General features: G+C 36.0%; 1 protein-coding gene across 5 annotated transcripts in view; it reads right to left on the bottom strand.

The window, feature by feature from the left end:
• The window catches only part of LOC132293301 (uncharacterized), a 38,388-nt gene that overhangs the window by 6,534 nt on the left and 14,434 nt on the right, over window positions 1–17,420 (bottom strand). For 4 of the 5 annotated variants that reach the window (XM_059790733.1, XM_059790729.1, XM_059790730.1 and 1 more), the window contains 7 exons: window positions 16,540–16,612; window positions 16,254–16,293; window positions 15,921–15,993; window positions 7,741–7,806; window positions 6,210–6,287; window positions 5,927–6,099; window positions 3,317–3,363 (listed from right to left, as the gene is read on the bottom strand). In XM_059790733.1, the coding sequence (XP_059646716.1) occupies window positions 3,317–3,363; window positions 5,927–6,099; window positions 6,210–6,287; window positions 7,741–7,806; window positions 15,921–15,993; window positions 16,254–16,293; window positions 16,540–16,612 (550 nt within the window). The remainder of the gene's footprint in view (window positions 1–3,316; window positions 3,364–5,926; window positions 6,100–6,209; window positions 6,288–7,740; window positions 7,807–15,920; window positions 15,994–16,253; window positions 16,294–16,539; window positions 16,613–17,420) is intronic. The other variant, XM_059790731.1, reaches the window with a different exon arrangement.

The following is a 17,420-nucleotide window of genomic DNA, read 5'->3' as shown; positions in this document are numbered from 1 at the left end:
GCCTCTTTCGCTAATTTTTTGCGGTGTGGTGTGGGATCTTCCAGTTAGGGGTGCAAGTTGGGTGGGTTAGCCCAGCCCAACCCGAATTTTTTTGGGTTGGGATCGGGTTGAAAATTCTCAACCTGGGCCCAATTTGGGTTGGCATCAGGTTAGAACTATTCTAACCCGTCCAACCCGAATTTGATTTTTAACCTTTTTATTTTTTATAACAATAACTAGATTTGCAAAAAAAAAAAAAAAAAAAATCCTTATGTTGAAAGAAGAAGCTGTCACCATCTACCGCCACCCACCAATTACCACCTCCATCGCCGCCATTTTCCTCCTCCTCTGCCGACACCATTTTCCTCCACCTTTGCCGCCGCTGCTGTCTTTCTCCTCCAACTCTGCCTCCGTTGCCGTTGTTTCATCCTTTGCCTCCAGTGCCATCTTCATTCTGCATCGCTGCCGCAGCTGATCATGACATTGGTACCTCCTAAAAGAAGGTGAGGGGGTTGTTTGGATGTGATGATGTGTTTGGGAGTGGGTGTTGGAAAAAAAAAAAATTGATGCAGAGAAAGGGTGTTGTTTGGTTGTGATTTTTTTTTTTTTTTTTAAACAGATCTTTAAATTGATTGATGCAGAGAAGTGGTTGGGTTGTTTGGGGGTGGGTGGTGATTTTTTTTTTTTTTTATTTGGTCAATTGTTTTTGAAACCCAAATTGAAGATTTCAAGTCATTTTTATTTATTTTTTGTTTGGGAGAGAAGAAAGAGGGGCTTAATGTTTCTAGGGAGATCCTTTAGATGTTAGACTGGACGGTTAGGTAATAGCTATAATTTTATTTGAAGGATCAATTGTGGTGGATAGGTGTAAATACGCAGGTAAGAGAGAGAGAGAGATTTTAAAATAATAACAATATATCAATCCAATTAATCTGCCAAATAAAAAAAATATATATACACGAATTTGGGTTCATGGGCAGAGCCCATTTTGAACCTTTTCTTTAATTTTTATTTTTATTTTTTTTTATTATACTTATGTCATCCATATTATTTTTTTATAAGAGTTCAATGGTAAGTAATATTTAAAAAAATATAATAATATATACTGTCTTTTCAATATTTAAAAAATATAATAATATATACATATTCTACCTTTGCAATGACATTTTTAAAATCTTTTTGAAATTAACTTCAAATAGTAAAAAAGGGAAGAAAAAAATTTAGGCCAGATTTGTGTGTGTGTTGGGGGGGGTTGACCCGGACAACCCGTGAATATTCGGGTTGAGTCCCATTCAAGCCCAGATTTGTGTTACCTCGGGCCAGCCCAACCCACCCCGAAATGGGGTTGAGGTCAGGTTCGGACTGGGCAGGCCCAAGTTGTACCCTTACTTCCAGTGTTGTATTTCGGTTTGCCTTTGGGGGCGGCAGGGCACCATCAAGGAAGATATCTTCTTGGGATCTAGCCGTTGAGCGATTTGAAAGGAGACTTGCAGGTTGAAAGAAGCAATATCTTTTGAAGGGGGCATTTAACTCTTCCAACTTAATTTCTCTCTCTATTCCCTATTTCCGATTACCTCTTTTGTTGCGAAGAGGATTGAGAAGCTTCAAAGAAATTTCTTGTGGGGTGGCATGGGTGATGAAATTAAGTCCCATCTTGTGAGTTGGGAGCAGGTTTGCAAAACTAGGGAGTATGGGTGTCAAGAGATTGGATCTGTTTACCAAAACTTTGTTGGGCAAGTGGCTATGGAGGTTTGGGGTGGAGAGGCATGAGTAAAGGAGGAGTATTAACAAGAGCAAGTTTGGAGAAGCTAGGGGTGAATCAAGCTCCTTGGAGTTAGAGGTGGGGTAAGTTATTTGGAAGTTAATCTGGAACAGTTGAAATGTATTTTCAAAACATATCCTGTTCAAGGTAAGGAGTCGGAGGCATATCTGTTTTGGGGTGACGCTTGGTGTGGAGATAAACTGCTAGCATGTGCTTTCCGAAGACATTTTCATTTGTTTTGGAGAAGCATACCTCAATTGTTGAATATTATCGGCTTGATAGCTGGAGGATGATTCGGAATGTGCAATTCTAAATGAATTTTCTAGATTCAGAGTTGGATGATATCATTGAGTTTCAAGCTTACCTGTATTGCTGTAATATGTTTAGGGAAGGGCTTGATGAGTGATGTTGGGTGACTTCAAGTGGGGGTTTTGAGGTGCATTCCTTTTATTAGAGGCTGTTGGATGCCCAGGGCACCTCTTTTCCTTGGAAGGTAGATTGGCGCACCAAATCCCTTTTATAGGCATTTTCAAGATTCAGAGTTCGACGATATCGTTGAGTTTCTAGCTTTTTTGTATCGCTAGAATATGGTTGGGAGGGGCTTGATGAGTGGTGTTGGGTGGCTTCTAGTTATGGGAGTTTTGAGGTGAGTTCCTTCTATCAGAAGTCGTTGGATGCTGGGGACCTCTTTTCCTCGAAAGCCAGATTGGTGTGTCAAAAGTAATGAGGAGTTGGTAAACCATCTCCTTTTACATTCTCTAGTGGCTAGGGATGTGTGGGCCACATTTTTCGCAATTTTTGGTGGTCATAGGGCTTTGCCGGGTTCCACATTGAGTATGCTTGGGGCTAGGAGAGGTTGTATACAGTGACGGACCAGAGAAGTATGTGAGTGGGCGCGGCTTTTAACAAAAAAATGGCACAATTTAAAATTTATAGGTACATAAATACAAAAAAATAAAAAAATGAAAATTCAGTGGGGGCAATTGTCTCCATTGGTCCTTCATTGGATCCTTGGCTGGTTGTATAGTAGGTAGTCAAGTCTGAGATGCTTGGAAGGTAGTTCCCCTTTGCTTGTGGTTGGCACGGTGGTGCGAGTGGAATAGCCTCCTTTGATGGAGAGGAAACTCCTATCTGGGTGTTAAAACATTCTATTTTTAGGCGCTCTAGTTTTTGGGGAGGTTAGGGAATGGCGCATTGTAAATCTTTGGAGGACTTCAAATATTTTGTGGATAGTTTGAGAGTTCAGTGGGCCTGCTGCAACTTGTAGGCCTCCTGTGCAGTCGTTCTTCAAGGCGCGCCCTCCTTTTGAGTGGTTTTTAATGAAATTTTACTTATGAAATTTTTTTTTCCTTCGATTATTTTATTTGTTAAAATGAAATTATCTTTGGAAAGGACCATTGGTTGGGATGCAATCGTCCATGTACAAGCAATGAAATTCTCTATAAAAAAGTAAAAATTCATTGACACTCGAACGCTCATGTTCAAAATATACCTAAGAATAGTAAACATGAAAATCAATGATAATAGATCAAATAAATTTGACAGCAAAAGGATATAACCTGAAGTTGAACCCACCTGGAAACGAAGAACGGTACCATCTGCACTACAGTATGCAACCATGCCTAAAAAGTAATATGAAATTTGTCAATGGTAGTTGCAAGTCAATAGAAAGTTTCAATAAAATATAACAAATCAAATTACAAAATCCAACTGTAACTTCTTAAGAGAGACTAATGAGAAAATGGTCACGAGATACAAAAGTAACTTGTTTGATGAAAAGAGTGCAATTTGACAAATAATTTTGAGCAGCAACCTAGAGTTCCTGTCAGAGTTGGTTATTTAATTATTATACTATGCAGTATGGATGCCATCCTAATTGGTGTAAGCCGCCAAGGCGTTTTGAACTCCTAAACTAAGCCTATATCCCCACCTTCAAAGCATGAACACACGAGAAACATGCAAATAACAAAACAAAAAGAACCATTTTGATAAATTTAGAAAGTTATGTTGGCACTTAAATATTAACGTCAACACAAATTATAAATATCCACAAAAATTCCAACTTAAGAGTAAGGTATACACAGTCTTCTAAGCCCAACAAAAAAACATAATTCTAGAATCCACTGGGCTATTGGTTACTCAACAAATGACGGGAGGAGAAGATTATGATGGACTGATGGAGAAGGGGAGGTGATCCACATGGCCATCAGTTTCTCAACAGTCTCGTGAACCTTCCAAATGAGGAGAGGAGAAGACAGAGAGAGAAGAGAAGGTGAAGGATAGTGGGTAGCAATTCTTCCTCTTCTAATTTTTCATGCTGATAAAAATCAGCACAACACTAATATGTTTTCATTCTCTCTCCAAAATAAGTAATGCACTTTCTCTATCTACTGACCTTGCTCATTTACAAGAGCTTAAGGCCACTAGACACTCGTTCACCTTATTCCTCATTTCGGAAGTGAGATTATTACATCAATAGAGTTTAAGGTGGAAAATTCCGTAGAGAAAAGAGTCTGTAATGCAAATCTTTAGTTTTAGTTTTTATGTTTTTAGTTAAGGTAGTTGAATTACCTCTATCAAAGGGCACATGCATAAGGGAGATTTTAAGTTTCAAGAAACATTAAAAAGGTAGATTTAACTCTCGATTGTTCACTCACAAATTTAGGTTCATAAGCATGCATCCATATGATTTAAAATGCTAGGGTTTTCAATTTGCATGTTTTGATCTTAAAAATTGTGTTTTATAATGCATTGTGATTTTGAAATAGAAATCCTAAGGAAACTAGGACGGGGGAGTTCAATCAATCAAAGGATTGCTCAAAACTCAGTAGACTAGGTTTGACTGATTGAAGCTACAAAAAGGCAGTTTCCAAAACAGTTTCAAACTCTAAAAAGCCTAATCTTTTTCAGCTTCCGAGGTCTATCAAAATATCATATGCTTTCAGAAAACTACATGAAGCATTCTGTAGAATCAAAATGAAAAAATCAATGCACCCTACCAGTCTAACTGCTAGCATTTTGTTTATCTCATTCATCATCATTGCATACAGATGGTGAGTGGTTTTGAATGTTAAGCATACAAATTCTAGATCTTCAAGGACTTCAATACCATAGTAAATTTTGCACAACAAAGGAATGGGACAACAAGAAATGGAGCTCAAAGCATACATTGAAGAGCGGATAGCGTGAAGAGCGAATTTGTTGACCGGTAGCAACAGAGTTCAAAGAGAATGCCTGGTATGAATTTGAAACCTTTCAATTAGGTGATTCCAGGGTTAGAATTAAATCCTAGGTTTTTAAACCTTTCATTTGATAGAGAATTTCATCTGCCATATACCAGGTCCTGTGATTATTCCCTATTGGGTTTTGCACGTAAAAACCTAAAAGTTAGTGCTCGTGTGAAAGTTTTTATGCTTTATAATTATGCATAATGCTAGTTTTTATGTGCTTATTATTGATAATTAAAGTTCAGTTAATGTTAGTTATTTAGTTTCCAACACTTGCTCACCCTCCTTCTAGGTCTAGTTCGGCCTCTTAGCATTTTCTGAGAGAAGGTTTGGAGATAAAAAAATCAATTCAACTCAACAAAACAAAGCCTTACCCCAGCTATTTGGAGTTGGTTACATGGATTTTGTTTTGTCATTCCGCTATAGAGAGAATATTTGCAATGATTATCTCTTTTCCAAAGTCAAGAGAAAAAATTCTATTGACAAAATTAGAGAGAGAAGAACTATTACCATACATGGAACTCTATTAATAAGCACCTAGATTATGGGTTGAGACTTATGAGACTGAGAGCAATGTAGTCTCATGAGGGAGTTGATGGATAGAGGTAGTTTATGGGTTAGTAGAGTAGGAAAACACTGGTGACATTGATAGCGAGAGAATAGGCTCGTGGAGTGGTACATGGTGAAAAGGCATGTACATGGTATTGGTACTCTATTGTTGTAATATCTCTGCGAATCATAGTATAATCTCTTCTCATCGGTGAATGTAGGCAGGTTTTGGCCGAACCACGTTATATCTTGTGTTTGTGTGTGAGTCCTTTTTTGACTTTCATTGGATCTCGATGTTCGTGCATTTCCATTGTTCCAACAAAATATATACCACAATATCTACACTATTGCAAGTTGTAAATTTACTGCAAACAATTAAAAATAAAATATTCAAGTATATAGGAAAAACCTGTTAGTCGCGACACTTGAACGCTCCAAATTGTAAATGATGAGCAATAATAACTGTGGAATCCTTGTTGTTGTTTCCCAACAAAAGGTTTCCCAGTAACCGGGACATCACATGCAGACTTCACCAAGCTGAGGATCCGTAGTGTTCCATCATCATAGGATACAATAACACATCTAGAAGCATAAACAATTAGTTGAGGAGAAAGGAAGACATACATCAAAGATAGAAGTGAAATTTCTAACAGGAGTGAAAACCTTTTTGACTAAAGTAGTTCAATTAGTACCTTGGATCTGGCAGCCAATCCAAACTATATATGACCCTTTGTACTGGATTAAGGTCCCGCAAGGGCTGAAATGGGTCACTGCAAGCAACAGAAAAACATCATAGAAAATTAAGCATGATAAAATGATTGCATTAATTTCACAACAAAAAAACATCGTCAAAGTTGAACAACATGAAATGCACTCAAGCTCCAATATGCCTACATATATATTGAAAGTGCCAGCTTTTGACACTTCTAGTTGACAATAACACAAAAAAAACATTCACCATCATTTAATAATCAAAGAATCACATACAAAAACAAAAGACATCAGCACACTTCACAAGGACAACCATATGCAATGTTTTTATAATTAGGAAACTCAAAAGGATTAGGTACACTAATGCAAGGCTGCAACTGGATTGGAAAATTGGGCCAGAGTTTCCGTCAGATTCTAAAACTGTGGTACTTGGGAGGCTCACAGAAAAGACATCAAATTTCCATAAACTAATTTCACGTAATTGCGAGTAGGCTATATCACTTGTCCGTCCTAATTCTTGAGGGATGGAACAAAGTTAAAACTCTAAGTTGCAAGGAATCTAAATATTGAAGCCACCATCCACGAGAAATAAATCATTTGCTTCTTTCATCTGTTTCATATGTCTCATTGGTTTTCAAAAATCCCTCTCTCTAGGCTTCTCGCTGTACTTTTCAAATTTTTGGCAGATGACACTAAACAGAATTACATCCATATACTGATGTCTGAAAATATGATAGAAATTCAATCTCAGTGGGAGTTTGATATTTTCCTAGAATAATTTTTCTCAGTTAAGATGGCTGAATAAGCAAAAAAGATTTGGGAATTAGTTTTATACTCAATCCATAATTGCACCTTGAGGCAAACATTGAAGACCCAAAACAAATTTTAATCCAATTGGCATTCACCATATACAGATAAATAATCAAATATGTTATACTAAAAAAGAATGACCGAGTCTAATAAGAATATAAATTCAAGTGCTTTGAATCCTTGAATTATCAGTCCAATAAAGATTGAGATAACAGAAGATGTAGCAATCTTTTATTGAAAGAGTCCAACACTTGGTTAAACCAGTAGCAAAATGAATTCATCATAATTAACTCTTGAGAATACAGCCAGAAAGTTCTAAATATCTTAAATATCTATTCTGTTATGACACCTTTCCTACACGTCCATAAAATTTTAAAGAAAGATGGAGAATGAAAGATGAAATTATCCATAGCCAAGTGATTAATTAACTGAAATACATAGATTTGTTTTGGTAAGTATTAATTAACTGGAATACATAGATGAGGAATATAAGCATAAGAACCCCTAATAATCTTGAACGATTCTATTTAAGTTACCAATATCAACTAAATTATATTCAGTATCACTATTCACCATAGTATTTATACATCACCACATGAAGATTCTTTGACCTTTCAATATCACCAAAGTTGAAATCAAAATGAAGGGAAAATAACAACTGTATAGTAGATGGGGAAAAAAAAACCAAACAATCATACTTACCGAATGTCCCAGAACTTTAGGCCTTTATGTCCAGCAGTGACTATTATATTTGCACTCTCAGGATCGCTGTGAATTTTAACAAAAGAAGGGGGGGGGGGGGGGGGGGGGGGGGGGGGGGGGGGGGGGGTGGGAAGGGACTAAATTAAAAGGCAAAAGATAAATTAAGAATAATGTAAATAGACACAGAAAGATCTTCAATAACTTATGTGCACTTTCTTTTACACAAAAGGTCGCCAAGATAGCAGATGGATGCATTTGGTTGGCACATGAAATAAACATTTAGACAAACCTTTATGAACTAGAAAGATCCCAACATCCATGTTAACCACAAAGTTGGTTAAATAAAGTCCAACCTTGACAAGAAAACCTTCAAATGAAATCTGCGTAAATATTTACTTGAAGGCCACAGTATAAAAGCTAGTTGCTGGCACACCAAATGACATGTCTCTTTTTCTTGCTATTTTAGCGTAGAAAGGTAGTGGCCGACAGGAGGTTTGCGTATATCTGGAATGTTAAAAGAAAAGCCCTCCAACTCAGACAATTTATTTAAAACATTTTTTATAGAAGCAAGATTACAAATTTATTTTAGGATAAATTGCATTGACACCCCTTGAGTTCGGTCAATGTCACTCAGATGCGGGTCAACGGCTTTTTTAATAATGACACCCCCTGCGGTTTCAAATGTCATATTTGCCCTTAATTATTTAATTCAATTAATTTACAAAATATCAGTCCTGTTAATTGACAAAACTACCCTCATCATTAAACATCTTTCTCTACCCTAATCTTTCTCTTCTTTTTTTTGGTTCATTTTACTACCTAGCCGCCGACATTCCCTCTCTCTCTTCCCAATCTCGGACATGGCTGCTTTTTTCTTTTTCTTTTTTTCTTGTTGTGGTGGGTCTAGGCTGACTATGGCTATTTAAAATTTTTTTTTACTCTGGTGGTTTGGTTTAGGTGTGGTTGTGGTGGTGTCTAGGTTATTAGGGTGTTTCAAATTTTTCATTTTTATTTTTTCTATTGTGGTGATGGTGGTGGTGATTCTGGTAGAGTCAGGGTGTGTTGGTGGTGTTGTCTTGGTGTGGTGGTGGTTCTGGTGGCATTTGGCACATATAAGTATGGGTTGGCCATGGATGTTTTCAAATTTTTTTTCTACTGTGGTGTTTGAGTGTGGTGGTGGTGGTTATGGTGGTGTACAATTATCTGGCTATTTCAAAAAAAAAAACTTTTTTCTTTTTTATTTTTATGTTGCGGTAGTGGTTATGATGGTGTACAGTTTATCTGGCTATTTTAAAAAAAATCCTCTTTTATTTTTTGTTTTTTATTTTTATGTTGTGGTGGTGGTTATGGTGGTATAAGTATTATTATATATAAACCATATTTATATGTATAGAAGAGATGAAGAGGTTAGTTGGTCCATTAAATTTAGTTAGGAGGTTAAATTTGTAATTTCATGATTTAAATGGAGTTGTTGACAAGTCAAAGGGTTAAAAGGTAATTTCATATGGTTTCAGAGGTCTGGAGGGGATGTCAATGCATATTTTTGAAACCTCAGGGGTTTCAATGTAAAAAAAGCCATTGACCGTCCACTGAGTGGTGTTGACCAAAACCTCAGGAGTGTCAGTGCAATTTACCCTTTATTTTAATTTCCTTCCCTCTTGGATACAGTTTCTTCACGACCTAGAAGAGCACCACCCATTCATCATCTAATCTCTTCATTTCTCTCTCAATGGTGATGGTTTTACTTATTATGGTTAACAATGAACTAATTCTGATATTATTCAAATATTTTCTTTTGTCAATACACATATATATAACTGCATTTTTTTACAAGAAAAACAAACCTCATCAAGGAAAGAAGAGAAAATACAAGAAACCAAAGAAGGGTTCTCCTCACCCAGTACCAAAGAAGAAGAGAAGGGGGTAAAAAGCAGCAAAAAAAGACAAACAAGAAATTATAGAGGGAAATAAAAGTAAAAGAGGAAGAACCAAAGGTGGCAAAGTGATGCAATATGTAAGAAACTTACCAAAAAGAAAATTCAAAAGAGAGAAATCATACCAATTAGTTTGATTTCGAGGCAGGACCCGAGACCTTGCATAAAAAAGATTCTATATTATGATTACGAGTCATATTCTTCTTATAAGTTTGAGTCTTGTTAATGTCATTCTTTTTTATAACAGAGTTTGAGTCATGTTGAGTTGCATTTTATTTTTTCTTTTAGTTTATATGCAGCTGATTCAGCTCATACATGTTCCTTTACATTTTGGGCTCGGGGAAGATTATGGACATGGGATTTTCATGTTTCCAACTTGGGGTTTAGTTCTTCATATATGCACTTTGGCTGTTTTAGATTGGTTTTACAAGTGAAAGTAAAGTTCTAATTTTGAAGTTATATACTACTACACGCCTATGTTACATGAATCTGCCTCTTTGTCCTATGGACTCCTGTCCATACGACACTATACAAATGTGGGTGGACAATGGTAGGACAAGGCTGTCATACCCTTGTGTCTTAATTGGTGAGAAGAAGAAGAGAGATAGAAAAGGAAGAAGGGAAAAAATGTTCATCTCTACTAGGTAAAGGAAATGTAGCCAAAATAGTTTGATGGCAGTCCTTTTCAAGTGATTCATCTCTGCCAGATTCAAAAAACATAACGGAATGGTATGTCGTTCATTTTCCTTGTTGACATAGCAAGGGTTTCATCTCATTGTTAAAAGCAGTCAAGTCATAAATGAAGTGCCGGCTTTGAACCCTAATACCTTATATTTTTGTATTTTCAAATAATTAGAGCTGCATGTTTACCACTCACTTTCTTACAATTTGAAAATATACACCAAGAAAAAGTCTTATCCATTTGTAGATGGAGCTTCAATAGCAGCTAGGTCTAGGGGGACCTTTTGAGGCCATTATAGATCCTGGGAGATAATTCTGATTGGTCAATAAAAATATATTTGATTGCTATTTTTTTTTTTTTTTCTTAGTTTAGGCAATTTATCATGAAAGGTAAAAGTTGGTAAAGTAATCTTGTGTTGATTGTCCTCTAAATGTAAGATCCTTTCAGTGACCTATGTTGTATTGGTGTTTTGAGCATTACCTTATACCAACTGACAAGTCATACATCACTCAACATAAGCCACATCTTTTTTCACTCATAGACAAAAGTAGCACCACTCCAATCAGGTGAAGGATTAATGACTGAGGTAGTTTAAAAAATGGAATTAACATGGGAACTCTATTGGAGTTAAAACCATCATATAATGCTATAAATGAGCTGAGTCAATTACTGAACCGAGTTAAGTAACAAAGTGGTCAAGCTTGCCTCAAACTCCCTCGAGCTTTACATTCGACTAGACTGAGTTAAGTAACGGAGTGGTCAAGCTTGCCTCAAACTCCCTTGAGCTTTACATTCAACTTTTTGTTCTCAAATTCCAAGTCCGCTAAGTTGATTTTTTGGCCTCTTTGAAGGCTTAGTGGTTTTTGCTTCTCGTTGTTCCTTTGGGATGCGCTCCCCTTTTGAGTGCTTTTTTATACAATTCTTACTTATCAAAAAAAAAAAAAAAATCCCAAGTCCGCTAAGCTTACCTCAGCCATGGATGAAAAATGATTGAGAATGCTTGCTCTTTTGTGTGCTACGTGCTGGATTTTTGAAAGGCCATTATCAAATACAGGCCTGGTCCATGCAAGATAGACTTAACCATGGCATTACTTTATACAAAATGATTATTCTTAGACTAGAACCAGCATCCAAATGCTTGTCAGCTCGAGTTTTTACCAGCAATGACACTTAAAATACATGTTTGAATTTTGTAGTTAAAGTTTAAAGAAATATTGAAACTAGAAAGCAGGAATAAAAGGATACAGAAAAATTACTGACAGATAGAATGATGTCGGGAGTCGGGACAACTAACGAAACTTTGCCTTGCTTTAGAGAAGCATCTTACAAATTTTTTCATTTTAATTTAATGCATTCCATCATGGAAGACTGCAGATAACAGTTTTTCAAAGCCATAAATAAACATGAAAGGCAATATCATAAATGCGTGCAGTGTCCTTGCTCTGATATCTTGAGCTCAACTAAAGTACTAAACAAATGAGCTTGAACAAACCTTTCATCAAAATGAGCCCAAGTTGTTCATGAACAGTTCAGATCATTCACAAGCATGATGGAATGTGGAAGGAAAGCACCAATGCTTTGTCAGAACAATTACAGGTGTCTTTTTCACAACCGTGACGGAATATGGAAGAAAAGCACCAACGCTTTGTAAAAAAAAAACCACAGGTGTCTTCTGTACCCATTTATTGTGAATAATATTTATAGAAAGCAACACTCATCTTCATATAGTTGCAGAACTGTTTCTTATTAAATGTTAATGAGAACAATAAGGTTGTTTAGAAACACTACACCCAAAAAAATTGCAAAGAATCATATGATATATCAATCCTATTTTTAAAACGAATTGTTTCATCTAACATGCCAATGTCTTTTTTTATTAAAGTGCAGAGCAATCACCAATGTTCATCCATACGAATGCAACTTAACTAATGTATGATAAATCAATTCCATACTTATTTCTGAGTAAAATATTGAATAACTGCGTTTGATAACGTAATATGGATACCACTTAAAAAAAATAAGTGACAATGCTGAAAATTTTAAAAAGTATATGTCGTGACAAACGCAACGAACCCAAAATAGAACCAAAAATCACGACAGAAAAGTAAACACATCACACAAAGAACACAAAGATTTATACGTGGTTCGGCAACAGCCTACGTCCACTGTTAGGATCCAACAAAAGTCTTCAATATGTGTAAAATCGAAAATTACAAGTTTCAGCCCCCCACTGTGTACGAATTTCAGAGTCTCTCTTCCCCATTCCAATCCCTAAGCGCCCTTATATATCGAGCTACAAGATACTAATTAGGATCCACGACCCATGGACAAAACGGGTCAAAAGTTTCCGTTTGTAACACGAAGGGTCGTCGGGTCGTAAAAGGGGTGTAACGTGACTACGCACCAAATTCGGGCCACAACATCACAGTATCAAAATTGTCTCAATTTATAATTGACATATAAAATTTTTAGCCCTAAAAATTCAGTCTTTAAAATTTTTAGTACTTTTTTACAGTTTTATCAAACACTGCCTTTTTTTTTTTGGCAACATGTGGGACATGCCATCAGCAAATTGGTGTTATAGCAGTACAAGTCCTGGGTACAAACAAAAAAAGAGCAGGTTATCACGGGCTTAGAGTTTCAGCACCACTCTAGCCAAACCGGGCGGCACCAAGACGTTGCTTCTACTCGCGCAAGTACTTGGTCAGCCTAACTCTTGTGCACACCTTAGCCAACACATTACCCTCGTGCTCTTCCTAGTGTTGTAGTGGCCCTCACCCCTCACTCTTGGCTTGCATACTCACGTAGGCAAAATTTGGTTGGCAAGGAAAGAACACTTTTATTAACTTCAAGAATGCTTTGTACAAGGCTAGCTAGTCACTCTCTACAAGGCTCTCAAGACTCACTCTAAGAATTGATGGCTACAAAATGAAGTCCTACTCCTACTTACAAGCACCCCCATCCCTAATGAACGGCTAAGATGCCATCTAACTGACGGTGGGGATCGATTCTCTAGAATCTTCTCCCACCTACAACTTTAGAAGACTTTAGAAACTCCTCTTCCCATGCAGTCGCCATGTAGCATCCCACTCAACGCTTGCATGTCGCCTGCGTGGCGTAACCTCCATCAGCGGGGCGTGACAAGGTGCTCTCAAAGTGACTGCCCCAAACTTCTAACTCTAAAGTAGGGACATAAAGAATAACAAATTCCAGAAAAGACTCCCCGTTCCTCTTCCTATGCAGTCGCCATGTAGCATCCTACTCAACGCTTGCATGTCGCCTGCATGGCGTAACCTCCATCAGCGGGGCCTGACAAGGTGCTCTCAAAGTGACTGCCCCAAACTTCTAACTCTAAAGTAGGGACATAAAGAATAACAAATTCCAGAAAAGACACCTCATTCCTACACCCATCATTTATATTAGAAAACTAATAAATCAACCGGATTCTTTTTTGAGGTACCCTAACGTATACCACAAGAATCAGCCATCAAATTAGACATCATATCAAAGGTGGTCTCCAGCACACTTAAAAATCTTTAGGGTTAAATTCACAAAAAACTCCTGTACTTTCATTTTTATGACGCTTAACCCCCTGTAATACTAGAGTCATCACAAAGCCCCCTTTTCGTTAGTTTCCGGTTAAAGTTAATGGTAAATCTTTTTAATGACTTTTATACCCCTGAAGCAACCCTTGCTAACAAAAATGACTAAAATACCATTTAACACCAATAATAAAAGGTTATATTTATAAATAAAATATAATATAACACTATATATTCTATTATACTAAAAAGTTGAAAATAACTAAAACTATCTAAATACATTCTATTCTATAATAAATTAGTAATTATATAAGAAATACATTTTAGAATAAATAATAATTTTATAAAATAATATGCCTCTATAAAACACATAATATGATATTTGAGATTTTAATTAAATATTTGAAGAATATTCATAATATATTATATAATAAAAATATAACATAGACTATTTAATATATAAGAGTATAACATTTGTGTATAGAATGTATTACATATAGTATTTTAAATTATTACATAATATGATGTATATTTACGACCCAATTCATCAAAAGATAAAGGCAACGATAATGACAATTACAATATAATGTAAAATTAACTTTGTTACTATTAGCAAATATGTATAATATATTAACATTGCAAACTATACAATTTATTATATTGAAAATAAAATATTAAAAATAAACAATAATTTATGATATCTTGATAATGAATAAAGTATGTAAAATGTGAAATCATTTTTATGTATAATATGTGCAGGGTTTGTTTGATAGTACAAGGGGTAAAGTGTCAAAAAAAAAAAAAAAAACAAAGTGCAGGGGGGTTTTGTGAATTTAACCCTTAAATTTATTTAAATAACGGAATGTCATTTTGGCTATTTTATCTGTCAACAATTCCGTGAAACTGAAATAATCCTGAAGAAAATTTTGAAATAAATAGCATAGGAAACATGTAAAGATGATGGATAAAAGTCACTCACTACACTTCAAACAGATCTATTGATGATATATATGAGACATGTAACATGCATATTGTTGGAGAATAATTATATGAGTGATTTAATCCCTTAAATCACTCCTTGACAGAATGTTAAGGTTGTTATACTTGCCAACAAGTTGTTGCCATATTTGTATTTGACTTTCTGTCTAATTCCTTTATTATAATACTTGTAGAGTAAGAATTTTCTATTCTCTAGCTACAAGTCTTCCCCAATTCACCTACAAATAGAGGTGGTTATTGTAAACAAAATCAAGAGAGTATGATAAAGATATGTAGTCCTTTGGGCTTTGTGTGCCACGGATGTAAGCCCTAGTGGTTGAACCACGTATATCCTTGTGTTCTTCGTTTTCTATTTTTTTCAATTTCAACATGGTATCAGTGCAGGTTTATCATACCATACTCTATAGTCCACTCATCTTGGATCTCTAGATCAACCTATTTCGGATCTTCGGATCAACTCGTCTCGTCTCAGATCTTTAGATCAACTCGTCATAGATATCCGGATCAACTCATCTCAGATTTACTCGTCTCATACTCTTAACAACTTCATTTTTAGTTTCAAGTTGGACACTTGAGTTAAATCTCCGTGTACCAACCTGGGGGGGGTGGTTAGGAGTGATTGAAGCCCAAGGTTGCTATACTTGGCCAACAAGTTGTTGCCATATTTGTATTTGACTTTCTGTAAAATTCCTTTATTATAATATACTTGTAGAGCAAGAATTTTCTATTCTCTAGTTACAAGTCTTCCCCAATTCACCTATAAATAGAGGTGGTTATTGTAAACAAAATCAAGAGAGCATAAAAAAGATATGTAACCCTTTGGACTTTGTGTGCCGTGGATGTAAGCCCTAGGGGTTGAACCACGTGTATCCTTTTGTTCTTCATTTTATATTTATCTTCAATTTTGACACATATAATGCAACCAGATTGCAGAGAGAATTCCATAAAGATGAGGAAAAAGTATACATTGAGTAAAAGTCCAGCAAATAGAGAAATATAAACCATTCATCTAGCATCACCAACCTTTCATCTGGGGCCCAAGCAAGTGCTCTTATAGGAACTGTATCAGCACTGAAGCAAAGCAAAGGTCTCGTATCTGCAGTCAAATAGTGCAATTTGGTGTTCAACTATTTGATCTAATACCAGCAGAAAACTATTGAGTGCAAGGACTTCCCTTCATCTTCCATACATACGCCATCACAGAGAATATGTTTTATAAGTAGAGGTGGAATATTTCTTTTCTAGGATTATGGTAGCACAATAATATACAAAAACAATACCCCAGCTTTATTTATGAACCCATGTACAAAGAAAAAAGAAAACACGGAATAAATATGATGCTGATAATGTTAATACCTTTAGATGGATCACTTGCAGAGAACTTCCACAAGGCAACCTGAATGTAGAGCAAATTTATTAATATCATCTGCTGCGAACATATTCATGGCAATTGTTTCGGAAATATATCAATTTTGACTGCATAAATCAATATTTCTCCCAAATCCCTTTTCTGCTGTGCACCTTCCCCCCTCCACACACACACACAGAGAGCATGATAATTACCCTTACTATCAAGTATGACAAAAACTAAAGGGGCACACCAGAAAACAATAATAAATACAAAGTGTAATGAAAATATTACCACTCCATCATGACATCCGGCCAGAATGAAATCGTGGGGAGATGATGCTGACCACTCCACTGTGAGAGGAATGCTGTGTAACAAAACAGTGCCAGTAAATAAGAAAGACATCAACTGAAGGAACAACAAAGTAAGGTTTTTTTTTTTTTTGGTAAATAACAACAAAGTAAGGTTGTCAAATAAAATTAAATGTAAAGTGAAGATTTCCTATAAGAAGTGATAGATTTCAACAAGCTATTGAAGATAGATGTATCTGGCCTGCAGAAACTAGCAAAAGGAATTTAATAGATTCATCTATATGGTTAAGTCAAATTTTAAGATCTGGGATCCTGAAAATGGTTGAAGTGTAATATTACCCTAGTAAGGCTTCCTTCAGAGAAAAGAGCCATGCAAAGGTAAAAAATCTAATCACTAGAGAACAAGACACCGTTAGATGTGAAAACTCTACGCTAGATAATCAACAGTTGGAAGCAAGACTACATAAAATAGCATAGGTCTGTTTCCAACACACATGTAAAGTGAACATGTATTGTGTATCACCACCCATACCAATGTCATGCCAAAAAGGAGAAACTTTCCATGTAATATATGCAAATTTACGGAATAACACATTTTGTATTTGATCACCTGCCGTGACTCATGAGAGCGAATGTGATCAATCTTACAGAATGTCATCGCCTTCCTCTCCCCCTCCATCAATCACTCTCTATATGACCCCTCCAGGATCCAGCATGACATCCAACAACTCTTCAACACGTCTTCCTATCACAAGGAGGAAATTCGCGGACCACATTTTCATATGATATACATTCTAAGGTTTCTATTACATTACATGAATGTCATATGCAATTTTGTACATAATTTCCCCACGTCATACATAT

This window comes from Cornus florida, unplaced genomic scaffold (genome assembly GCF_030987335.1).
Source record: "Cornus florida cultivar Cherokee Brave unplaced genomic scaffold, ASM3098733v1 CherokeeBrave_3.0.0_Hap2_Chr02, whole genome shotgun sequence".
Classification (NCBI taxonomy): Eukaryota; Viridiplantae; Streptophyta; class Magnoliopsida; order Cornales; family Cornaceae; genus Cornus; species Cornus florida.
Note: the sequence above shows the minus strand (reverse complement) of the source record. Positions and strands in the feature narration are given on the sequence as shown.